Source organism: Pipistrellus hanaki (genome assembly GCF_964339955.1).
Source record: "Pipistrellus hanaki genome assembly, chromosome: 1".
Taxonomy (NCBI): domain Eukaryota; kingdom Metazoa; phylum Chordata; class Mammalia; order Chiroptera; family Vespertilionidae; genus Pipistrellus; species Pipistrellus hanaki.
Genome location: NC_140503.1, coordinates 43,296,442 through 43,321,367, shown reverse-complemented (window position 1 = coordinate 43,321,367; position 24,926 = coordinate 43,296,442). Strand labels below are relative to the sequence as shown.

Genomic DNA, 24,926 nt, shown 5'->3' with positions numbered 1-24,926 from the left:
AATCTGGCCACTCAGTGTATATCCCATATAATAAAAAGCTAATATGCAGATTGTCCCCTCAACCAGGAGTTTGACCAGCAGGCAGGCTGGCCAACCACCCATGTCCCATTCCCGGCCACCACCCATGCACGAATTCATGCACTGAGCCTCTCTCTCTTACACACACACACACACACACACACACACACACTGAGTGGCCAGATTATTATGCATTCAAAGATCATAATAATCTGGCCACTCAGTGTATGTCGCAGCAGATTCTATTTTTTTTTTTTTTTTAGGGTGGCAGGTTATTTTATTTATAACTTTATGATTAGAAAATTTCTTTTTTTTTTTTTTCCCATCAACAAGTCCTTTATTGTATCTGCACCAGAACCAAAATATTCTGCCTACCCCACCCCCAATTCCAATGGAAAAAGAGTTCTGGCTCCAATCCAAGGTCGACACCTTCATTGGGCTCGAAACCCATTTTCCTGGGCCATTTCTGTAACTTGTCTGTTTTGCAGCCTTTTTATTTCTTCTTGTATTGTTATGTTCTCCTTTGCTGGGTCATTTCCAATGACATGCAAATATACTTCAAAATTTGAATACAAACATATCTCCTTTAAATCAATGCTTTCTTTTCTTTTTCTTTTTTTTTTTGAGGTGTGCTTTAATAAGTTTTTATTTATCATATTATTACAAATGTTCCTTTTTTCCCCCCACCATTGCTCTCCTCCACCAGGTTCCCACCCCACCCTCTGCCCTTTCCCCTCTCCCCATTGTCCTCATCCATAGGTGCACAGTTTATGTTCAGTCTCTTCCCACGCCCCCCTCTCCCCTTTTCCCCAAGAATCGTCAGTTCACTCCCCTTCCATACCTCTGATTCTATTATATTCAACAGTTAATATTGTTCATCAGATTTTTTTAATTTCCTTGGTTTTTAGATTCACTTGTTGATAATTACGTATTTGTTGTTCATAATTTTTATCTTTGTTTACTTTCTCTTCTGAAAGAACCCCCTTCAGCAATTCATATAATTCTGGTTTGGTGGTGATGAACTCCTTTAGCTTTTTTTTATTAGTGAAGCTCTTTATCTGGCCTTTGATTCTGAGTGATAGCTTTGCTGGGTAGATTATTTTTGGCTGTAGGTTCTTGCTATTCATCACCTTGAATATTTCTTGCCATTCCCTTCTGGCCTGCATGGTTTCTGTTGAGAAGTCAGCTGACAGTCGTATAGGTGCTCCTTTATAAGTTACTACCTTCTTTGCTCTTGCTTCTTTTAATATTCTCTCTTTGTTTTTTGCTCTTGGAATTTTAATAATGATGTGTCTCGGTGTGGTCCTCTTTGGATTCCTTTTGTTTGGAGTTCTGTGCGCTTCCTGGACTTGTAAGTCTAATTCACCAGGTGGGGGAAGTTTTCTGTCACTATTTCTTTCAGTATGTTTTCGATATCTTGCTCTCTCTCATCTTCTGGGACCCCCATAATTCTGATGTTGGTTCGCTTGAAGTTGTCCCAGAGGTTTCTTACATTATCTTCAATTTTCTGGATTCTCTTGCCTTCTAGCTTCTGTGGAGGAGTGTCTTCTGGCTCTTTATGTTCCGAATCTTTGACTTGATTCTTGCGATCTTCCCTTCTGTTTTTAGGTCTCTGTAAAATATTTTTTATTTCAGACAATGTATTCTTTATTTCTTGTTGATCCCTTATCATTTCTTGTTGACTCCTTATTAATTCTAGTTGATCTCTTTTCATATCCTCATGGGCCTTATCCATCTTTTCTAGGAAATTCTTGAAAAACCTTATAAGCGTAGATTTGAACTCTATATCCAGACGCTTTTTGTCCTCCATTTCTTTCGTTTGTGATCTATTTTGTTGTCGCATTTCGCAGTTACAGATGGGACGGAGTTTCAGGGGGGAGCCTGCAGCTTTGGCTTCCGTCAGCCCCGCCCTATGCGGGTCCTTCAGTGCTCGCTGCTGGCGCCTCTGAGAGAAAGGTGCCCTCGATTTTCGCCTGCTGCCAAACAGTCTATGCTCTCCCCCAATGAGCCCGGTATTGGGGTTCACTTCAGTTGGAAGCGGAGTTGGAGGTGGCGTTCACAGCAGTCTGGAGCCCCAGTCTCCTTCCCGTCAGGGCAATCCCGCGGCACAGCCGACCGTCCCTTCTCTGGGGGCAGTGTGCGCGCCTCCGGGACCTCCTTTCTCCGCTTCCCCGGGTTCTGCCTTACAGCCCAGCTCCCTCTGGATGAGCCTGGGTCCCCGGGGTCTGGCCTAGAACGGGGGTTCAGAGCAGTCGGGGGCCCAGCACAGTCGGAGTTTTATCTCCTTTCCGCTAGGGAACGCCCACCAGGCACTCGGCCTCCCTCCTCTCTGGCTCCGTCCTCTCCGTGCGCGCTGCGTCTCCGTACCTTGGGCTTTTCCAGCTCCTCCGCGCCTCCTTCTGGTTTTCTCCTTGCTTCTCGCTGTCTCGCAGCAGATTCTAAACAAAGCTTTTAACAAAGAGATGAACTCTGTTTTTAATGCTCTGATTAACGTGCTTGGTCGGAATAGGAGTGCGATTTCTGTGCTAGGGACCGAGGGCTCACGGACAAATACCTCGCAGGGTCTTTGAACTGGAAGGCATCTTCCCTGGGGGCCAGTTCAGCCCTCTCACTTCACAGACGTGGATACGAGAGCCAGGGAGGGGACTGCTTCAGCCCGGGTCACACAGCGAGGCCAAGGCCAGGCTGGCTTTGGAGCCAGCATCCTGACGCCTAGCCGGTGCTCCTCCTCTCACCAGGCTGCCTCCTGGGGCACTGGGTCCTCAGGTCTGCGCCAAATTCATCTGTCTGCATTCATCCTCTTGGGATGGAAAGGCTGCGTGGGGCCTGAGAATCAGATTAGGCTGCTTTCCTTCATTTTGGAAACATGGCTGGAGATGTTCTGTGCCAGGAAGCAGGGTTACAGAGAGGGGGAAGGACAGCCCCTGCCGGGACACGTCACTCCGGAGGCAAAAAGATTGCCCGGGGCCCAGGAGAGCAAGAGCACCAAAACCAGAGAAAGAGAAAAGCCCAGCTTTTAAAAAATATATATTTTTGCTGATTTCAAGAGGAAGGGAGAGAGAGAAAGAAACATCAATAATGAGACAGAATCATTGACTGGCTGCCTCCCGCATGCCCCCTGCTAGGGATCAGCCTGAAACCCGGGGCATATGCCCTGGCTGGAAATAGAACCGTGACCTCCTGGTTCATAGGTCAATACTCAGCCTCTGAGTTATGGCAGCCCTACTAGCCCAGCTTTGATGAACTTGCTCAGAAGTCTGCAATCAGAAATTCTAGAGAGAAGCATTAAAATTGCACACCCTGTGAAGTTCCGTGTGCTCAGATGAGGAATATCTTCATTTTGTATTTCATCCGGGGAGGGCAGCCAAGAGAGCTTTGCAAGGCCCTGGGCTACTGAAGGTCTGACTCCTGCTGTCCCACCTGTCAGACAACACAATGACGTAACGATGATAGCACACGTGTGCCACAGGTGCTGTGATGGTAGAGAGGCTTTGAGCATCCAGAGGAAGTGATTAATTCCACTGGTACATCGAGGAGATGTTGATAGGGCCTCCCAGGGGTGGAGAGGTTGGGCATTCCCACTGCAGAGGGCAGAGGTCACTGGGCCCCAGGCCTAGCCTCTATCGCTGGCTCTCCTGCCTCTGAGCCCCCTGCCCTACGCAGGCCGAATTCAAGTGTCCTTGTAGATGTCCCTGCCACCTGCGGCTTCAAAGGGCAGGATGTGGCTATTTATACCCCAGAAGGAAGAAGAAAGCCCTGCCCTGCTAGCTGGGGGCCCTTGTCGATTCGTTTGCATTTCTTTGATCAAGGAGACTAACCCCATGGCCACATTCCCACAGTCTGATCCTTGTGCAGAGAGCTGACTAGGCTGCCAAATGCACATGTGCAGAGAGGTGGGAGAGAAGCAGAACAAAGCAGTTGGGATTTTTAAACTTGTTTTTTGTTTATGAATATGCTATAACTGTCGTCATAAAAGACACGTAAATGTTTCGCCTTTGTTCCCATGACATAGGTATCGCTGTTTTATGTACGTGTGGATCTATGACGGGGGAGCGGGCATGTTTTCAACTCTTTTAAGTGCTGCTTTGTCTTTGGTGTATGTTCACATCCTCATGGGCCCTGGGAAGATCTGTGCCTGACTGGGAATGTCCACCCTCACGGAGGCAACGGGACAGGCCAGCGCGAGGAAGGAGCCTGAGTGAGGGGCCCCGTGACTGGTTCAGCCGGATGTGGGCCTTTGGGGTGTGAGAGATGGCCAAGGCTTCATCTTCCCTTCTGGATGCTTCCGTGGTCCCTCAGCGGTCCTTGCCCTGGTCTTCCCTCTGTGGTTCCTCTTTAGGGACCGATTCCAGCCGTCCTCCTCTTTGCTGGGGCCCTCACACCCCTTCCGGCTGTCCTTCTTAGTGAGATTCCTTTAAGGATAACCCCGAGCTGGCTGCCTTCGTGGACTTCTAATACAAAGAACACTGTGCCTTCCGCCCACCATGGAGCCTCTTGGTTCTGTCACTGTTACTTTTGTACTTCTCATGTGAGGCAACAACCAGTCCTCTGGCTCTCTAGTTCCAGGAGGCAGATGTGAAGCTCCCATCACATTACTTACTCACTAGAGGCCTAGTGCACGAAACTTGTGTGTGTGTGTGTGTGTGTGTGTGTCCCTCAGCCCAGTCTGCACCCTCTCCAATCTGGGAACCCCTCGAGGAATGTCCAACTGCCCATTTAGGCTCGATCCCACAGACATCCCTCTCACAATCCAGGACTGCTGGCTCCCAACTGTCTGCCTGCCTGATTGCCCCTAACTGCCCTCCCCTGCAGGCCTGATCACCCACAACTGCCCTCCCCAGGCAGCCATCTTGTGGCGGCCATCTTGTGTCCACATGGGAGAGCCATCTTGTGTGTTGGAGTGATGGCCAATTTGCATATTGCCTCTTTATTATATAGGATTGAACAAATGTCTGTTGAGAGTTTGCCGTGTGCCCAGCTCCTATTCTAGGCACTTGGGGAAACCAGAGAACAAAATGGACAGAAGTCCCCACCCTGTGGTGCTTATGTTCTGCCAATAGAGTCAGACAATAAACCATGAGCAGGGGATACAAGTAAATCATAAAGGTGTGAGCAGGCCGGGTGCTACGGAGAAGGAGGGAAAGTGGAGCAGGATGAGGGGATCAGGAGGACAGGGGTGGAGTCCCAGCTTTATGTGTGTGGTCAGGGTGGGCCTCAGTATTCCACGAGAAGCTGATAAAGTCTTGGGAAAAGGCAAGGCGGCAGGGGCTGGAGTCCTGGCCTTGAGCAGAAGGAGGCAGGGTGGTCTGCAGTCTCCATGGAGGGGCCGGTTTTAGAAAGGAGCATGGAAAGTTGGGGTTTATTATTATTATTTTTTAAGTATGTGTCTGCCTTGAATTGTAGAAAAGGAGAGACCAGGACTTGGCCCTGGGCAGTGCCCTGGTTGTAGTCTCGGGCACAGTTCTCAGGAGCAGGGTGGCTTCGGCCCCACACTCAGGGCTGCAGCGTGTCACGGACTTGCCCTGTGACCCTGGAGATGTCGCTCCCTCTCCGGACCTCCGTTTCCACGTCTATAAAATGAGGGGTGGCTCCTGCCGGGACCGGTTTGGCTCAGTGGATAGAGCGTCGGCCTGCGGACTGAAAGGTCCCGGGTTCGATTCCGGTCAGTGGCATGTACCTTGGTTGCGGGCACATCCCCAGTAGGGGGTGTGCAAGAGGCAGCTGGTCCATGTTTCTCTCTCATCGACGTTTCTAACTCTCTGTTCCCCCTCAGTTCCTCTCTGTGTAAAATCAATAAAATATATTTTTAAAAAAATGAGGGGTGGCTCCGGCAGGCCCTCAGCGCCTGGACGGTGTGTGCTGCCACCAGCCCCTCCTTGCAGGACGGGAACACGGCTCTCCACCTGGCCGCGGCCCGGGGCCGCCTGGCGGTGCTGCAGCGGCTCGTGGACATCGGGCTGGACCTGGAGGAGAGGAACGTGGTGAGGGGCCACCTGGATAACGCAGACGTGGGTGCCACTCACTCTCTGCCTTCAAGGGACTCCCAGGCCGTGGTTTCCCCCCGTAGAGGCCCTAGAGCTGGAAGCTGAGGATATGTTCTTGAACCAGCAGCCCGCCAGGAAAAACAGAACTCAGGGCTTAGTGGGGCACCGGGCAGGAGGGGTTCCAGGAAGTCGGGTGCAGGGTGTGTGCTCACAGAAGGGAAAAGTCTCCTGACCGGCAGGGGCAGGGGTGGCTTCCTAGAATAGGAGGGAATGGATAGAGAGCGGGGTGAGGCTGCTTGGAGGGCGGGAGAGCCTGAGCAAAGGGGTTGGGGAGGGGATGAGTGTACCATCTGTCCCTCAAAGTGAGAAAATCAGGGGCAGGGATTGGGGAACCGCAAATAATGGGGTTGTTGTCTAGGAGCAGGGCAGTAGGGAGCTCCAAGCCCTGGAGCCTGGCAGGAGGGGGTCCTCTGGTCTCGGGTCCTGGCCTCAGCCTCCTGCCCTCCCCCACCTCCCCCTCTCCCGTGTGTTTCAGGAGGGTCTGACCGCCCTGCACGCCGCTGCTGAAGGGACCCACCTCGACTGTGTGCGGCTCCTCCTGGCCGCTGGGAGCAGCGTGAACGCCCTCACTCAGGTAGCCAGGCCTCCCACCACTGACAGCGGCCTTTCAAATAGCCCCGTCCCTTCATATTCCACATAACCAAATGGTTACTCTGTTGGATTGCATGTCTGAGGTTTTTGTTAATCCTCACCCAAGGATATTTTTATTTATTTATTAAAACATTTTTATTGATTTCAGAGAGGAAAGGAGAGGGAGGGAGAGATAGAAACGTCAATAATGAGGGAGAACCATTGATCGGCTGCCAACACTGGGAAACGAGCCCGCAACTCGGGCATGTGCCCTGACTGGGAATCAGACTGTGACCTCTGGCTCATAAATCAATGCTCAACCCAGCCGGGCCCATTAATTTTTAGGGAGAGTTGGAGAGAGGGGGAAAAAACATCGATATGAGGGAGACACATCAATTGGATGCCTCCTACACGTGCCCCGGGCTGGGGCGGCTGAGCTGTAGCGGCGTCAGCAGCACCACCGCGACGATTCCAGAACGTTGTGTGCACAGAGGCCACGAGGCAGCAGGCCCAGGTCTGGTCTGGGCTTCTCCCCGCTGAGCTGCTGTGATCTGAGCGAGTTACCCTCTCTGAGCCTCTTTTCCCAACCAACCAATGTGTCTCTCTCACACAGATGTTTCTCTTTCTGTCTCTCCCCCTCCCTTCCACTCTCTCTGAAAATCAATGGAAAAAATATTCCGGCGTGAGGATTAACAAAAAAGAAAATAAATAGCAAAATGACAAATGTAAATCTGATAATATCAATGTTAAACCACTCTAAGTATGAAAAAAGATATTAACATATATATATATATATATATATATATATATATATATGTGCCTAAGCGACCATTATGACTGAATGACTGGAACAACCGGAATGACCAGTCCACCGTTCGCTATGATGCGCACTGTACTGGGGTTTGCCCTGTCCTGGCGGATCTTATTTGTCCCCTTCTTTGAAAACCATCTCCTCGGAGTCTGTGCTCTGTGTGTATTACCAGGTAGGAAATTGTGCAGCCTTTGGCCTGTGTCCGGAGTTTGTGACAGGAGGCAAGGAAAGGCTGAGGTCATGTGAGCTCCTTTTACTGTCACCAGGCCTGGGCAAGGCATTGATTTCCTCGGCCTCGGAGTTGAAAGGGGATAATAGTCCTAAAAGGGGTGGTGGGGGGCGGTTATGTGAAAAATGGAATAATGAATCCCTAAGTGCTTTGCAAACCCGCTCTGAAGGGTCCGTCGGGCATTGCATTGATTTCCGTTTTCCTCTAGAAAGAGCAGAGCTGCCTCCATTACGCAGCTCTCAGTGGCTCCGAGGACGTGGCCCGGGCCCTCATCCACTCAGGGAGCTGCACCAACGTGGCTGATCATGTAAGTGTGGGGGCCTGGACTGAAGGGGGTCCCCGTGACCCCAAAGTCTCCCATGACGCCATTGATTGGGGTTAGGATGGGGGCCAGCTGGCAGGCGGAGGAGAGACAAATAAGGCTCAGTGGGACAGGAGCGGAAACCACGCTTGCTTTTCCTTCCAGGTGAAGTATCTCCTGTGTTCGCCTCCCGGTATCCATGGGGGCAGGAATGATCTTATTACAGATTTGGCCTCTTGGTTGTTCACACTGTTCCTGTAATGTTGTGGCACATGCAGTGTACCATAGGCAACAGTTTAACCTTGTGGTTAAGAGTTGGACTCTGGCCAAAACCGGTTTGGCTCAGTGGTAGAGCGTCAGTCTGCGGACTGAAAGGTCCCAGGTTCGATTCTGGTCAGGGGCATGTACGTTGGTTGCGGGCACATTCCTCGTAGGGGGTGTGCAAGAGGCAGCTGGTCGATGTTTCTCTCTCATCGACGTTTCTAGCTCTCTATCTCTCTCCCTTCCTCTCTGTAAAAAAATCAATAAAATGTATTTAAAAAAAGAGAGAGAAAAAAAGACTTGGACTCTAGTGTCAGACAACCTGGCTTTGAGGCCTGGCTCTGCCACTCAAACGGAATGACCTTGGGCAAGAAGCATTGACCTCCCTGGGCCTCTGTTTCCATATCCATAAGTACTATTATTCCCATTACACAAACGAGGAACTATCTGTTGTTTAAATTAGAAAGAGGTCATTTCATATAGCAGAAATAAGTACTCTATTTAAAATTATTGTAGCCTGGCTGGTGTGGCTCAGAGGTTGAGCATCAACCTATGAACCAGGAGTTCATGCTTCTATTCTGGTCAGGGCACAGGCCTGGGTTGCGGGCTTTACCCTCCCTGGGGCTGTGCAGAAGGCAGCCAATCAACGATTCTCTCTCATCATCGATGTTTCTCTCTTTCTCCCTCTCCCTTCCTCTCTGAAATAAAAATATGTTAAAAATATATAACATTATTGTAAAAATAGTATAACACAATTCATTGGAATTTAGAGAAAAGGGTCATCCTTAATCCTGACACCCTAGTAAAGCAATAACTTTTCTTTATCCCCTCTCTGTTTCTCCTCACATAGTAGCACCTCTAGAATAAATCCAGAATAAGGCAGATGTCTGCAAGGAGGATGCTTATCTATTCCCCAGCATGACACCGGAATTGACTCCAGTCCGGTGGAGTCTCCCGAGCTCAGGTGCCCAGTGTTGCTGAGTTTGCCTGGTAGACAATTTTTAGGGGTTGACCATGACAGCTGTGGTCCACTACCCACCTCACATCGAACAGATCCTCAACTGTTGGACATTGAAGTTGGTGCTGACTTTGCAACTATAAAGAACGATTTCATGAACATCTTTATGGCATAACTTTTTATTTATTTTGCATTGTAGATGTATTCTCCAGGCAGGATTTCCAGGCCAGGTAGTAAAAACATTTTTATGATTCTTGTTTTAAATCCCACAAAAAGGCTTATCAGTGATCAAAACAGAACAAATTTCAAACCAAGCAGCAATCACTCCTTTTAAAACAAACAATCAAACAAATTCTTATTTCAGATGGTTACACTGTGGATTCCAGAATAGCATTTACAATATCATTACTATTGCTCTTCAGGGCTTGGATTGACTTTGCTCTCAGCACAAATGTGCTCGTGACATGAACGATTCCATGACCTTAACTCCCACACGGTTTCATCAGCCTCTTCCTCTTTATTCTCCTCTCTACAGTTGGAGTCTGTGTTTTCTTGAATGTCTGAAACAGCTCCACCTGGAACTTTGCATTGCTCAGCAGCTAGCAGGACTTGCTGAGATAAATCCTCCATCTCCCCCCCAAACCACGCAGGTATCTGAAGCTGGGCTCCCGTAGACATCTGGTTTTGTGATGACAAAGAGGATGTTCTTAGATTCCCGGATAATGGCCCTTAGAACCTCTGTAACCTCTCGAAGGCCCAGTTGGGACCCAGCCTCCGGGCCTCTTTTCACTCTGGCTGTTTACTGACTGGCTCTTCATTGATTTCAGCGGCTGCCGCCGGCGTGCTGTGTGGTTTGCCTGTGCGGATGGACTCCCGTTCCTCGAGCTCTGGGGCTGACTCATCAGCTTCTGTCCCACACCCTGGCTCCGCCTGGGGCTGTGGCAACTCCTGCTCTGTACCTAGATCTTAGGATTTGGTGCAAGCTGTTAAATTGCTTTCCCAGGACATCACACCACATAGCTTCCAGCCATTTATGAAGGACCTTTCACCAATATTAGATATTCTTCTATAGTTAAGTGGTTCCTTGCTATTGTTTTGGATTACTATTGACTCTGAACCATGAATTGTTTTTCTAGTTGAAGTTCTTTTGTTGTGAGTTATTTCTTTGGATCCTTTTATAACCCAATTTGTTGCTCAAATGTTTCAGCTTTGATCATCGGGAGCCCTTCCAGCTGGCGCCTGTGTTCCTTGACTTTGCCTCATTATTCTGGGTGTATTTGGTTCTCTTAATAGACGTTATTTTTAGAGCAGTTTTAGGTTCACAGCAAAACTGAGCAGAAGGTAGAGATTTCTCATATGTTTTCTGCCCCTACACATTCATAACCTTCCTTATTATCAACGCTATCCACCAGAGAGCTACATTTATTACAATTACTTGAGTGTTTTTGTCTTCTATTTTAAATTAGTTCTAGTAGCATTTTGAGCGGGGGGAGGGAGGATAATAACTATTTTAATCTGTCTAGATTAAAACAACCAGGTTGCCTACAAATAATGATATTATTAAAATCTTTTTTAAAATATATTTTTTACTGATTTCAGAGAGGAAGGGAGAGGGAAAGAGAGATAGAAACATTAATGAGAATCATGGATTGCCCTGACCTGGAATCAAACCGCGGACTTCCTGGTTCATAGGTTGAACCACACTGGCTGAGAAAAATATTTTCTAATATTTATAAACTGTTTTTTCCCTGTCCTAAACTAGTAATGGCAACAGTGGGCATTCTTGCTGTATGTGTTTGTTCTGTTTTATAACCTTTTTGTACTCAACATGTGAGGGTGTATTTCCATAACCAGTATAGATCTGTACTACCAATTTTCCTGGGTTTGCACTATTGCACAGTATGTGTGTGACCTAGAGAAGGGGATACAGTGGCAGTATCTTCACTTTGTCACGCAGTCAAGGGTCACAGGGGACCATCGGGAAGGGAGTCTTCTAGCCTTGAGCCAGGCCTTGGGTAAGTGTAGGACTTGGAGTGAGATCTCTGTTCCAGTCACATCCAGCTCTCGCATTCGTTGATATCACGCATAAGTAGGTAACAGGCACCTACAGAAAGGCCAGGGGTTGAAAGTTCAGTCACACAAGGTATCCATTAGCTATGTGTCCTTGCCAAGTTGCATAAGTTCTCTGAATCTCAGTGTTTCCATTTGTAAGATGAAAATACCAGTAAAAATACCACTCTAGGTTCATGTGTGGGTCAAATGGGATATCAGAGAACATTAAGGCGTTGTTGCTAGAAGGGGCCTTGGCGGACATCACTTACCAGATAAAGAGTATCAGAGAAGGAAATGACTTGCCTAAAGTCACCTTGGGGGGTCCCGGCATAGCTAAGTCTCAAACGTGGGTCTTCAGGTCCCCACCCACCTTGAGGCTCAGTGTTTGGACCCCAGGGGTTCAGGCTATGGGATTGTGAATGCCTCCGGCCACCCAAACAACCGGAAGCGCTATCAGTGCTCCTCCCTCCTCTCACCCCCCAGTACCCACCTCCTGCTCGGCGGTCCCGAGTGGGACCCATCAGTTGATTTGTGTCTCCCTCACCCCAGCAGAGAGCCTCTCCAATGCATCTCGCTGTGAAGCACAACTTCCCCACCCTGGTCCAGCTCCTCATCGATGCTGGCAGTGACCTGGACGCCACCGACAATGTAAGTGGCCACAGAAACCACTCGGTTCCCACGGAGCCTCTGGGCACCCTCCCAGCCTGGCTGGGCTCGGCTGCCGTCTGCCAGATGGCCCGAAGCTAAGGCATTGCTTTTATAGCTTGATGTGTTGACGGTAGTGGTAGCATCATTTTTATTAACCATCCCCCTATTATTCTGAACATCTTGGTTGTTTTCAAGTTTTTCCCATAACCTATATAATAAAAGGCTAATATGCAAATTGTCCCCTCAGGAGTTTGACCGACCAGGAGTTTGACCGCTCTCTATGATGTGCGCTGACCACCAGGGGGGCAGTGTGGAATGAAGGAAGGCCCTGGCCGGCAGTCGGCAGCTGGGAGAAGGAAGGCCCTGGCCAGCCCTAATTGCCAGCCAGGCCTAAGAACCCTACCTGTGCACGAATTTTGTGCACTGGGCTTCTTAATATATATATATATTCTGTAGTTAACACCTTCCTACATTCAACCTTTTCCTTTCATTGACTCCCTTCCACTCCCCCCCGGGGAGAATCCTGAGGCAGGGGTGACTGGGGCAGTCGTGTGTAATAACATGAGGCCTCCAAGTCCTGAAGTTGTGACCAGTCAGGAGCCTTTTTAAACCCGTTTCCTCAATCCACCTCCTACCCATGTATTCCTCAGTGCCAGCACATACACACCACGAGGGGAAGAAAGCAATTTGGCAGGAGATAGCATGTACTGTTAAAACTGTGACTATTTTTACATCCGAGAATTGAGCGTCAGGAAATATATTGAGAGCTCCTGCACAAAGATATTCATTGCAGCATTATCAGTCTTCAGTTTGAAAATGGGCCAAATACTTCATAATAGAGAAGTGGTTAGATAAATTACAGTATTGACATAGACTATGATATTGACATAGACTATGACGGAGCTTTTAAAAATGGTGTTTGCGTGGCTGCTGTGACTCGTTGCTTGGAACATTGTCCCATATGCTGAAAGGCTGTGGGTTCGATTCCCAGTCAGGACACATATAAGAGGCAGCTGATGGATGTTTGTTTCTCTCTCATATCAATCTCTCTCTCTCTCTTCCCCTTCCTCTCTCTAAAATCAACAAACATAACCTTGGGTGAGATTTTTTAAAATGGTGTTTATTAGAGTTGATAATATGTGTAAAGTGTTATGATAGGTATAAAAATAAGTGCAAAATGTATGCATATTCGGGATGGTCTCAAATATGTAAAATCAACAAACTAAGAACATTCTGCATTAAAAAAAAAAAAAAAGACTAGAAGAAATATCATCACAGAGGTTGACTTGGGTGGGCTAGTGAGCAGTATTTTTTTGTTTTTACCAACTTTTCTCTGGGATTAAGCTTACGATTAAACCCAGCTCACTCTTCCTCATAGCGTCTTAGAGAAGCATTGTTAAGGCCCAACCGGGAGTGGACCCACCTTGGTCCCGCCCTGGCTGTAAGCACAGGCCACTGCTCCATGCCCTTCCATTGCCTGTCTCCTGATCTCTCTTCCAGAGGCAGCAGACGCCCCTCCACCTCGCCGCAGAGCACGCCAGGCAGGACGTGGCGGAGATGCTCCTGGCTGCGGGCGTTAACTTACACCTGAGAGATAAGGTACTCTGCTCACAGCCAGCCTCCCTTCAAGCTTCCATGGCCACCTGCTGTCAGGGCCTCCCTCCTTTACAGACTTCCTCCAGGAAGCCTTCCTGCCATTTCCTCCCCCTGCCTCCTCGGAGGGCCCTCAGCCCTGGCCCTCCTGTTCCTGTTCTCTAGGCCTAGGATGCGGTAGCCTGTGTTTCCTGGCCCATCAGACTCTGGGCACCTTGAGTCACAGGTCCAGGAGTGGGGAGCTTTTCAGCACATCATGCTGGTGGGATGACTATGTCCTCAGTGGCTGGAGGTCTGAGAAGAGTGAAGACCTAGCATGAGGCCTGTGAGAGGAAGGCTATTTGCAAAAGCCCTTGATGCGGACTCAAGGGTCCCAGGTTTGATTCCGGTCAAGGGCATATACCTTGGTTGCGGGCACATACCCGGTAGGGAGTGTGCTAGAGGCAGCTGATCGATGTTTCTCTCTCACCGATGTTTCTAACCCTCTAATCGATGTCTCTATCCCTCTCCCTTCCTCTCTGTAAAGAATCAATAAAATAAGGCCCTTGGGATGGGCTGAGGAGGGTTGGGCAGGACCAGGCTCTGAGGCTGGACCTGGGAGGGGCTCCCTGCTTTGAGCTGGGCCTTTGGGGAGCTGGCCATCCCTGGGGGTGGTTGAGGCCTGGATCAAAGGGCTGAGAGCATATGGGGAAGTAGGCAAACTTGACTCAGTGAGCCCAAGCCCCTTCTCTGGGCTCTGGTTGCATCTGAGGAATGGGGCTGGTACCCCCTGTTTCTCAGGTGATGCGGCCGTGCTATGCAGGCTGCATTCCATAAGCACCCAGGCTCCCTAAATTCTAGAGAACACAGGAGGCGGTGGCTGGAATGATTATTATTGCTTATCTACCTATGACTTTCCCACCTCCCTCCTCATGACCAGAAAGCCTCCCTTACTCTCCAGGAAGAAGGGTAGATGGCTGGGAACCTCTTTCTTTGGGCGGCAGGGTTTGTAGTCCCGGCTAGAGGTCACCTTACACCCCTCCTGTAGAAACTCTGGCTCCCCTCCTCGCTTCCGGTTGCAGCAAGGGAAAACCGCCCTGGCCGTGGCCGCCCGCAGCAACCACATCAGCCTGGTGGACATGATCATCAAAGCTGACCGCTTCTACCAACGAGAGAAGGTACCGGGGCCCTGCGCAGAGGGAGCCACGGGGCTCCAGGTGGAGGGGGCTTTGACCCATTCAGGGGCCCCTCAGTTTCCCAGGCGGCAGTAATCCCTGCCTCACCTCCCACCGGGGAGGTTTGTGAGAGTTCCCACACCAGTGTGGAGAGACTGCAGGACGCTGCCATGGCTCCTGGTTGGCGGTGAATAGAGGCATGCGTGCAGGTGTGAGCAAAGAGATGGCTGGCTGGTTCTAGATCGCTGCCACCTCCGGGTGATTGGAATGACTGCTTGGGGTGTTGTATTCAGGCAACTCCCTAAGCCCAGGAGGAAAGTGTGCTGGGAGTGATTGGTGATGTCTGCTGTGGAACTGGGAGGGAAGGGGGCTGATGTAAGGCCAGGCATTTGCTGTTCTAGTTGCCAGCAAGTGGGGGTGGGGCAGGGTTTTTGGTTTTGGTGTCTTTGAGGGTTGTTTATATACACAGAAAATGATTTTTTACATTTACTTCCATTTTAAAAAGTAATACTAAATTTATTATAACTTTAAAAAACAAATTTTCTGTAAGTTTTAAGTTTGTTTTATAAATCTTGTTATTCTATTTATGCATCCCAGTAAATATGAATAGTCACTTTCAAAGAAGCCTTTTGATTAGGGTTTGGCTCCTGTATGAATTTAGTCAATTAAACTATTGTAAACATTTTAAAGTGAATGAATACATTTAATATAACAGATTTTCTTTTCATGCACTTCAAATGCTTCCTCGATTTAAAAATTATCCTAGTAAACCCAATAAGTTAAACCCGTGGTCAGCAAACTGCAGCTCTCGAGCCACACGCAGCTCTTTGGCCCCTTGAGTGTGGCTCTTCCTCAAAATACCACGGCCTGGGCGAGTCTATTTTGAAGAAGTGGCATTAGAAGAAGTTTAAAGAAATTTGGCTCTCAAAGAAAATTTTCATCATTGTACTGTTTATATCACTGAGTTAAATCTATTGATATAAGTAAAGTGAATTGCATTCAAATAGCATTCCAATATTGTTTACAAACTTAGTAAACTTCTCTACACCTCTCAAATTAAAAAAAAAAAATCACTACTCCACATCAGTTGGTGGATAACCAATTTCAAGAGGAATCATGAGATACTCTTTTTCACTGACATGCAAGAGTTGCATAAACATTACAACCCCTTTACAACAGACAACCCCTAAATGTAAGTCCAGGATATTAATATGAAGGGTTTGACGAGTGATTTGTTTATGTGCTTAATGCTAAACCACATCAATCTTTAAAACTCTCAACTCTAGGGCAGAGGTGCAGTGAGAATCATGAATCCCCCTCTCCCCTCCCCCTCCACCCCCATCCCCCGCCCCATCCCCAGGCCAATTCAACCAGAATCTCTGGCCGGGATGAAGCTCAGTAGTCCCTAAAGCTCCCAGATGGTCCGATGCACGGAGATGCCGCTGAGAACCCCGCTCTAAGAAACGGCTTCTTACCACCAGGGTGAGAGCCAGCTCCCCGGTCCTCCCCTCACAGGGTACGGGCCAGACCCTGCTGACCGGGAAGGACCATGCAGACCTGGGTGACCTTTCTCACCAGGAGCTTTTCCACAACCGGAACTCTGCGCCCACTTCCTTCAGAGGGGCCTGCAGAGGCCTCTGTGGCTTGGTGTGTGCTGCTGTGTCATCCTTTGTAACCTCTCACTTTATCACTGGCTTTGTGTAGAGAGGATTCTGTCACCTCCAACTTGACTGCTTGTTGGGATGGGGCAAGCCCAGCGCCTTGTTTGGTGTTAGCCACCACTGCTGAGTCACCCTCCTGACAGCTGCACCGCGGAAAAGCGGGGAGCCTTCCTGAGAGAGGTGGCATTGGGGTGGCCTTTCGACGGTGGCCATGAGCCTGAGGGGCAGGGAGTGAGGAAGGACTCAGGGACGGAGGAACCCTGTGAGCAGCTCGGTCCCAGAGGCCCAGGCAAGCCATCGAGGCGGAGACCGGAGCAGCAGCCAGGAAGCCCCCAATGGCAGCGACACCGTTTCCCAGATCCCGGCCCGGGACCATGAGGGAGGGCCTGGCAGGGATCCCCCAGAAATCCCTGTTGCCCTTCTGGCGTCTGCCCACAGGACCACCTGTCCCTCAGGGACCCCGGTGACCTCGCGGGGAAGAGCGTGACCTTCAAGCAGGACCATCGGCAGGAGACGCAGCCGCTCCGCGCGGTGCTGTGGCGCCTGGCCTCCCGGTACCTGCGGCCCCTCGAGTGGAAGAAGCTGGCGTATTGCTGGGGGTTCACCGAGGCCCACGTCCACGCCATCGAGCAGCAGTGGACAGGTACCCCTGGCCTCGGCACCCGGGCACCCAGCAGGGGGAGGGGCAGGGGCTCCTGTTCCCTGTGCTTCTGCGGACAAAGCCTGTGCCACCCATGGCCCCGCCACAGGAAGCCTCGTGCCAGTGCCAGCACACGGCATGCTTTTTCCACTCGTTCAGGCCTTGGCCCCGGCGTGCCCTCTGCTCTCCCCTCCCCACTGTCCTGTGAACTTCACATTCTTCATGAATCAGCCGGAGCTGATGCCAGCGGTTCATACAGGAAACTGAAGGCACTCCCAGTAAAAAGCAGAGGGGCTGCTGTGACCACTATTACCTAACACCATGGTTGGCAAACTGCGGCTCTCGAGCCACATGCGGCTCTTTGGCCTCTTGAGTGTGGCTCTTCCACATAATACCATGATCCTTGGCGAGTCTATTTTGAAGAAGTGGCGTTAAAAGAAGTTTAAGTTTAAAAAATTTGGCTCTCGAAAGGAATTTCGATTGTATTGTTGATATTTGGCTCTGTGGGCTAATGAGTTTGCCGACCACCGATCTAACCCAACCAGACTCGATCATTATAAAGTTAAAATAACGAATATAGACACCTGACACAAAAACGTGCAAACCAGTTAGTGGACTAGAGCAGGGTATCCAAAAGTAAACTGTACCACAGACAGGAGCTTTCATAGCAGATAGAGGGCCCTGGGGGCAGAGGCTAGAGAACAGATGAAACTGCCGCCGAGGGCAGCCCCGAGGAAGTGCCTGCTGAGGGCCCAGGGGAGGAAGGTCAGACACGGCGGAAGGACTGACCTGCACCCACAGCTGACCCGCCATCGCCCTGCCTGGGAGAGCAGACTGAGTCATAGAGAATGAAACAAGTCAGTCCCACCGCCGGCACTGAAGGCGTGAACACTTATTTCCAACATGGCTGTGCCTGGGGGTCACCTGGGAAGCGGGGACACCTCAGCGTCCGGGCTGTGCCAGAGCCAGGCGGTGGGAAGCAGGGGGAGCGGGGAGCCTGGTGTCAATAGCTCCTAAAGCTCCCCAGGCGCTCCCAGGGCACAGACGGTGGGAACCACTGATGCGGGGAGAGAACCTGGCCGGCTGGGACTCTGACGAAGCCGGCTTTTCACCGAGCAGGGCCGCTGGCGGGCAAGGCCCACATTGTCCTGCAGCCAGAGGTGAAGCCAGTCACCTTGTGCATCCTGTACCACAACGAGCGCCAGTTCTCTCTTCAGGGTGACACCAAAACTCTTAGCCGGTCTGGTTCAGTGGATAGAGCTCCAGCCGTGGGCTGAAAAGTCCCAGGTTCAATTCTGGTCAAGGGCATGTACCTTGGTTGGGGGCACATCCCCAGCGGGGGGTGTGCAGGAGGCAGCTGATTGATGTTTCTCTCTCATGGATGTTTCTAATTCTCTATCTTATCCCTTCATCTCTGTAAAAAATCAATAAAATATATTTAAAAAAATAATAATAAGAGTGACATCAACAGCATGCGTGGTAGATGCTCAGGAGGAAGCCTGGGGCTGGGAGGTTCAGGGTCCCCAACACAAAAGCTCCACCCGCACCCCACCTGAGGCTGCTCTGCCCCCCGCCCGCCCTTCTCCAGGCGGAGCCCCCCAGAGCAGAGGCGGCTGGTGTTGCGGAGGCAGTCAGGGCAGCGTAGACACGTGCTTAGTCCGCCCGTGCTATGTGGGCCAGGTTGACTCCCTTTTCCTTTTCCCTTTCTCCTTCCTGGCCCCAGGCACCAAGAGCTACCAGGAGCACGGGCACCGGATGCTGCTCATCTGGCTGCACGGCGTGACCGCCGCGGGGGAGAACCCCGGCAAAGTGCTCTTCGAGGGCCTCGCGGCCATCGGCCGGAGGGACCTGGCTGGTAAGAGCGCCCCCTGCCGGCTCCTGCTCAGGGCAGCGCCCGGCCCTGGGTCAGAGCAGCGTGGCCCGCCCCCCCCCCCCCCCCCCCCCCCCCCCCCCCCGGACTGCTGACCCCCTTCCGAGGCTGCTCAAACCACGTGCCGCGGCCCCGGCTCCGAGCCTCCCAGATTGCTGGTCCCGCTCTGCCTCTCTGGACTCAGGTGAGGCCGTGAGCAATCAGCGCCTCCTGGCCCGGTCTCCCCCCCTGTGCACGGAGGGCGTTGTCCCAGGCGGTCCCTATGGGGTTCACAGCCCCAGAGCCAGGGGTGCTACCATCTCTTCCTCCCCAGCCTGCTATACTCAGTCCTCCCCACCCCCACCCCCCCCACCACCACCCCAGGTTGGAATAAAGCAGGAACAGCCTGCAGAGTTTTTTTGTTTTGTTTTGTCTTATTTCGTTTTTCTTTTACAAACATTAAGATATACGGGCCAGAACTGGCTTAATATGAGTTGAGCCCGTCAGAATTCAAAATTCCCAATGCCATCCCAACTTTTGAATTCCACCTTATTAAACAAAAAAGGATGAAACAGCCGAAACCGGTTTGACTCAGTGGATAGAGCTTCGGCCTGCGGACTGAAGGGTCTCAGGTTCGATTCCGGTCAAGGGCATGTATCTTGGTTGTGGGCACATCCCCAGTGGGGGGTGTGCAAGAGGCAGCTGATTGATGATGCTCTCTCATCGACGTTTCTAGCTCTCTATCCCTCTCCCTTCCTCTCTGTGGAAAATCAATAATATATATGTATATATATCTATATATCTATATATCTATATATCTATATATCTATATATCTATATCTATATCTATATCTATCTATCTATCTATCTATCTATATATATATATATATTTATATATATTAAAAGGATGAAACAAATGGAGCTTGTAATGGAGAAAAGAAAAAGAGAAGAGAAGAAATTGTCAGTCCCCAAAGCCTGGCTGGGTATCAGGCATCCCATGGGACCGCCAGGCGGAGGGACAGCAGTTTCTAGCTCCAACCCCCATTAGAAACAGGGCCGCTCTGGGGACAGAGCACTCCACACTGTCACACTGATGGGCGTGGCGCTTTACGGGAACCCACAGGACGGGGCGCTGGGCAGTCGCCAGCAGCAGTGAAGGCTGTCCTGTGGCAACAGACAGACACGGAGAGCATGTGACCGAGGGAGAGGGAGGGCCTGGCACGCTGGCCTCTGCACAGCTGTCTCAGGCAGGGAGGAAGAGAGTCACTTCAGAGTGGAGGAGCTGGGTATAAGTTTTTTCTTTCTCCAAAATGTTAAATATTACTGCTGCTCCTTCTTTGAACACAAATCCTGGCAGCCAGTGAACACCTGAAACCAGCCCTGAGGCCACCTGAGGCAATAGGAGTCTCGTCTTTTGCAGAAAGCACCCGGAGGAAGATGAACGCCGGCCCGGGCACCCCCCGGAGGTGCACAGCCATGTAACCGGAGCGGCTGGCCCTTCAGGAGCTGCGGCCTCAGAGCGGGGGCCGCTGGACGGAAGACGACCACCATTTAAGGGCTTTAAAAAACCACTGTTAATCTCCAGCTGCTTTTATGGAAACGCATCGTCAAGCAGGGCCAGCAGGCAAAAGCTTGCAATTTCTCTCAGTGATTGGCCCAGGGCCTGCCTCGGGTTTTGCAGGTAATCCCTCCCCACAGGTGTGGTCCTTCGCATCTCTCAGCTCGCTTTCATCTCCGTCAGCTCCGAGCCTCGCCGGGGGCGAGAGGCGTCTTGTCAGAGGACATGGTGCAGGCTAGCTGAGCAGCTAGTCAGGTGGTGAGGTCAGGCGCCCAACCCAGCATTCCCGTCTCTCCACCTGGTGAAGGCTCCATCCATCACTTACAAAATGGACCGCCCTCCCTCATCCCCTGGCTGTTAGGATGCTGGGCTTGCTCCACAGCTGTTTCTGTTCCCAGGTTGATCTGTACGCGCTGACAGTCCCAGGAGGCACGCACTCTCATTTTTTTTTCCTCTTGTAAAAATTCTTAAAGTTTTAAAATGTTTTTGAAGTCGTTTTAGACTTACAAAAATGTTGCAGAAACAATACAAAGAATTTCCAAATACTCTTCACAATACAGTTTCCCCAAGTCTTAACGTCTTACATAACCAGAGCATAATTTCCCAAACCAGGAAATGAACACTGATACAATACTGTCAGCTTATCTTCAGACCTTATTCGAATTTAGTCAATTGAGCCATTTTTATGGACCAGGATCCAGTCCAGGATCAATTTGTGTATTTAGTTGTCATTTTCATTAAGAATATATATATTTTTTTATTGATTTCAGAGGGGAAGGGAGAGGGAGAAGAGATGGAAACAACAATGACACATGATTGATCAGCCACCTCTTGCACGCCCCCTACTGGGGATCGAGCCCACAACCCGGGTATGTGCCCAAACCAGAATCTAACCGTGACCTCCCGGCTCATAGGTTGATGCTCACCCATGGAGCTACACTGGTCAGGCAACATTCTCTTTTTTATAGCCCCAATATGAAGACTCACCTCTGTGGAGCAGCTCTATTCAACCCAGCTGTCTGCAATGATAAAAATCTGTGACTACAGTTTACCTGCCACTAGCTACCTGTGGCCACTGAGCACTTGCAATGTGGCAAGTGGGACTGAGGAACTGAGTTTTAGATTTTACTTAATTTTCTTTATTTGAAATCTAAATAGGCACCCGTGGTGAGGGGCAACCATACTGGACGGCACAGCTGGTCTGGAGATTCACTTTCAGGTGACAGGCAAGCACGGGCCATTGTGCAGCTCAGCCACGCCAGTCTGCCGTCCGAGTGTGGCTCCAGGGAAAAGGGACTTTGGAAGCGTCAGGTTTCACAGCAGGTGGCGGGCATCGGCGCTGGGAGCCAGGCGTTCTGCCTGCCACTCTTTCTAATCCCAGCTCTTTTGCATGTGGCACAGCTGGTGATGGTCAGTGGGGAGCCCACATCGTAGAAAAACTCCTCAGGAAGTTACCCTTTGGGCCCGAGTCCTGGGTAGGAGAGCGGACGGAATCTGTTGGAGCTGAAGGGGTTTCAGTGACCACACACAGCGAGTGGGGCTCACAATGGTGCCATCCTCTGAAAGGCATGGCGGCCTTATCTCCCAGAATTACAGGAACCTTCCCCTTCACCCAGCCACCCCACATCTAGGCATGCACCCCACAGAGAAACCTGCGAACCCCATGCTAACACTAATGCAGACTGGGCCGTGGAGAGGGGAATGTGGGAAATCTATGCTACCTGCTGTTTTTTATACTGTTTTTAAAAAGTAAGTCTATTAATTAAACAAACAAAAACCCACAAACTAAACATTTTGAAAAGAAAGAGAAGCTTTGGCCGAAACCAGTTTGGCTCAGTGGATAGAGCGTCGGTCTGCGGACTGAAAGGTCCCAGGTTCGATTCCGGTCAAGGGCATGTACATTGGTTGCGGGCACATCCCCAGTAGGGGCTGTGCAGGAGGCAGCTGGTCGATGTTTCTCTCTCACGGTCATTTCTAGCTCTCTATCCCTCTCCCTTCCTCTCTGTAAAAAACCAATAAAATATATTTTAAAAAGAAAAAGAGAGGCTTTGAAGCCAGCCCATTTTACAGGCAGTAGCCTGGTGAGAGGTGTGTCTTGCCAGAGGCCACACAGTTCACATGGATCAGATCCCAGCAGAGCAGGCAGCCTCCTGGCTGTTCCCCCCTCCCCCACCCCCCCATCCTCTGCATGGAAAACTCTCCTCTGTCATCTTCCATTTGGGAAAGGTATTTTGTACCACATGGGACTGAGGTCATTTATCCGAATGGATTTTGCACAATTTTGTATGTTTTTGAGACAAAAAAATAGCAAGTTCTTAAAATAAAATTGAAATGTTGAAACATCTCTCAAAATCAATACTCGTTTCTTTTGTTTGGGAGACCTATGGTGACATTTCAGAGGAGACAAGCTGTTGTGGACTGGCTCTGTGTAGCCACAGCCGGTCAGCTCACCATCGGCAGTCAGTACTGACTGAGTGTCTTCCGTGCCAGGCAGTCTGCTGGGAGCCGGGGGGCTGTTCCTGCCTCTGGAAGCTGTGGTCTGGGCGGCGGACGAAGGGCTCACATACCAATAATGTCATACAGTGAGGTTGGTGCTTGAATGGGGATATGCAGGGACTATGGGATTTATTCCTCCTGGGAGAAGGTAAAGGGAGGAAGGTGAGAGGCTCACAGAGAAGACAGAAGTGGACAAAGCACATTCCAAGCAAAGAGCAGTCTATGCGATGGCACGGAGGTGTGGAGGCGTGTCTGTCTGAGAACGGTGTGGGACCCAGGAAGCATGGGAGGGGAGGGGAGGGGCAGGGAGGGGAGGGAAGAGGAGGGGAGAGGAGGGGAGGGGAGGGGAGGTGCTGGAGGGGCAGGGGCCCACGGGCCGGGTGTGCAGAGGATGGGCTTTCCAGCCCTCGATCAGACGACTCCGGGGGCACTGGTATCGCCGGAGCGCCCTCGTCAGCCTTCATCAGGATGCCCATTCCTTCTTCCTTCCACAATCTTCCTTCTTTTGATCTTTAAAAAGCATCTTGCTCTTGATGTTTCATCTCAGCATCGGCTTCGGCCTGAGGCATGGAGATGGAGGTGTGGCGATGGGGTCGGAGATGGCTGAGCTTCCAGCTGGGAAATCTGAGGGGCAGTGGTGTTGGGAACTGAGATGACGGGGTTTGGGAGAGAAGGGGCAGGTTTGGGCAGTGGGGACATGGGTGTAGCTTTAGCCAGGAGAGTGGGGGGTGCCTGTAACAGACTGGCCTAATAGATAGGCCTGGATAAGCATTCAAGGCCGGCACTCAAAATCAGTCAGGGCGGGAAATGGCGGGGAGAGCCAGGGAGGCACGGCTTACAAAGGGCGAATTTGAAGAGCGTGGAGGGCAGCCCTGGTTCATCCCGGCACCAGGTGAGGGACTGCTGCTGACCACGTGCAGGCTGGCCCTGCCCACAGTCCCTCTCTGTTTGTTGGGAAGCCGAGACACACCCAGTGAAACTATGGCAGCCTCAAGGAAGACTCACTGCTCACAGAAAAGGCAAGCCCTGCCTCTGTGGCTTACAGACTGCTTCCCCAATGCACGCCCGCTGTCAAATCAGGAGGCCCTCAGAGGAGACACTGAGCCTCTGTGGACAGATCACGGGCTTTAGGTATGACCCAACGTGGCATTCCAGTCCCCCTCCTTCCTGTTGACGCCCAGCAAATCTCTCCACCTCTCCAAGGCTCTGTGACTGCGCCTGTAAAATCAGTTTAAAATCTGAAAAAGCCGCCAAAACCGGTTTGGCTCAGTGGATAGTGCGTCGGTCTGCGGACTGAAAGGTCCAGGTTCGATTCTGGTCAAGGGCTTCTGTACCTTTGTTGTGGGCACATCCCCAGTAGTAGGTGTACAAGAGGCAGCTGATCGATGATTCTCTCTCATCGATGTTTCTAACTCTCTATCCCTCGCCCTTCCTCTCTGTAAAAAATCAATAAAATATATATTTTTAAAAAATCTGAAAAAGTAGGGCCAACTCAGTATTTTGAAAACTTAAAGGCAAAGAAACATGAATGCTGATTTTTTTGGTCTAAATTGTACCTCAGAGAAATCAAATAGTTAATGAAGTAAAGTCATAGTTGTTTTTTGTTTAATCAGTGAACTCCAGTTAACGAGTGCAGAAGGAATAAACAGTGGAGCACTGTCGCTGTCCTCAGCCCCTGAAGAAATGATGCTGTGTGCAATGATCAGCAGTGGCAGCTGAACCATCGGGGGGATTTCCAAGGACTGGATCCAGCTGACAAGGAGCAATCTTAAGAGCTTAGACACAGAGAGACACTACGTACCTCCTCAAGCTCCCAACAGGAAGCACACACCACCTGTGAAGCATTCCCGCCACAAAGAAGGAGCTCAGGCCTCTACATGTAACTACATATCAGTTTATGGGAAATACCAGGGACAGAAGGTAAAGGACACGCGAGTTGCCATCAGCCAGATCCAGACGGTGGTGAATTCTATAGGACAAACAAGCCTGTTTTTTCAACAAGCAAACAGCAAGAAGAAAATAGAGGGCAGAGGGAATTATAGTTTAAAAGAGATTTAAGAGACATTTCAATCAAATATAAAGC

At 50.4% G+C, this 24,926-nt stretch overlaps 1 protein-coding gene across 3 annotated transcripts in view; it reads left to right on the top strand.

The window, feature by feature from the left end:
* Nucleotides 1-22,691, top strand: part of ANKDD1A (ankyrin repeat and death domain containing 1A) — a 34,926-nt gene extending 12,235 nt beyond the window's left edge. The window contains exons 7-15 of one of the 3 annotated variants that reach the window (XM_084887351.1): nt 5,901-5,999; nt 6,538-6,636; nt 7,881-7,979; nt 11,797-11,892; nt 13,393-13,491; nt 14,547-14,642; nt 16,739-16,943; nt 18,664-18,795; nt 20,210-22,691. In XM_084887351.1, coding sequence (XP_084743477.1) covers nt 5,901-5,999; nt 6,538-6,636; nt 7,881-7,979; nt 11,797-11,892; nt 13,393-13,491; nt 14,547-14,642; nt 16,739-16,943; nt 18,664-18,795; nt 20,210-20,271 — 987 coding nt within the window. In that variant the 3' untranslated portion in view covers nt 20,272-22,691. Of the gene's footprint in view, nt 1-5,900; nt 6,000-6,537; nt 6,637-7,880; nt 7,980-11,793; nt 11,893-13,392; nt 13,492-14,546; nt 14,643-16,738; nt 16,944-18,663; nt 18,796-20,209 lie in introns of all 3 variants that reach the window. The other 2 variants (XM_084887350.1, XM_084887352.1) reach the window with 2 other exon arrangements.
* The last annotated feature ends 2,235 nt before the right edge of the window (nt 22,692-24,926 follow it).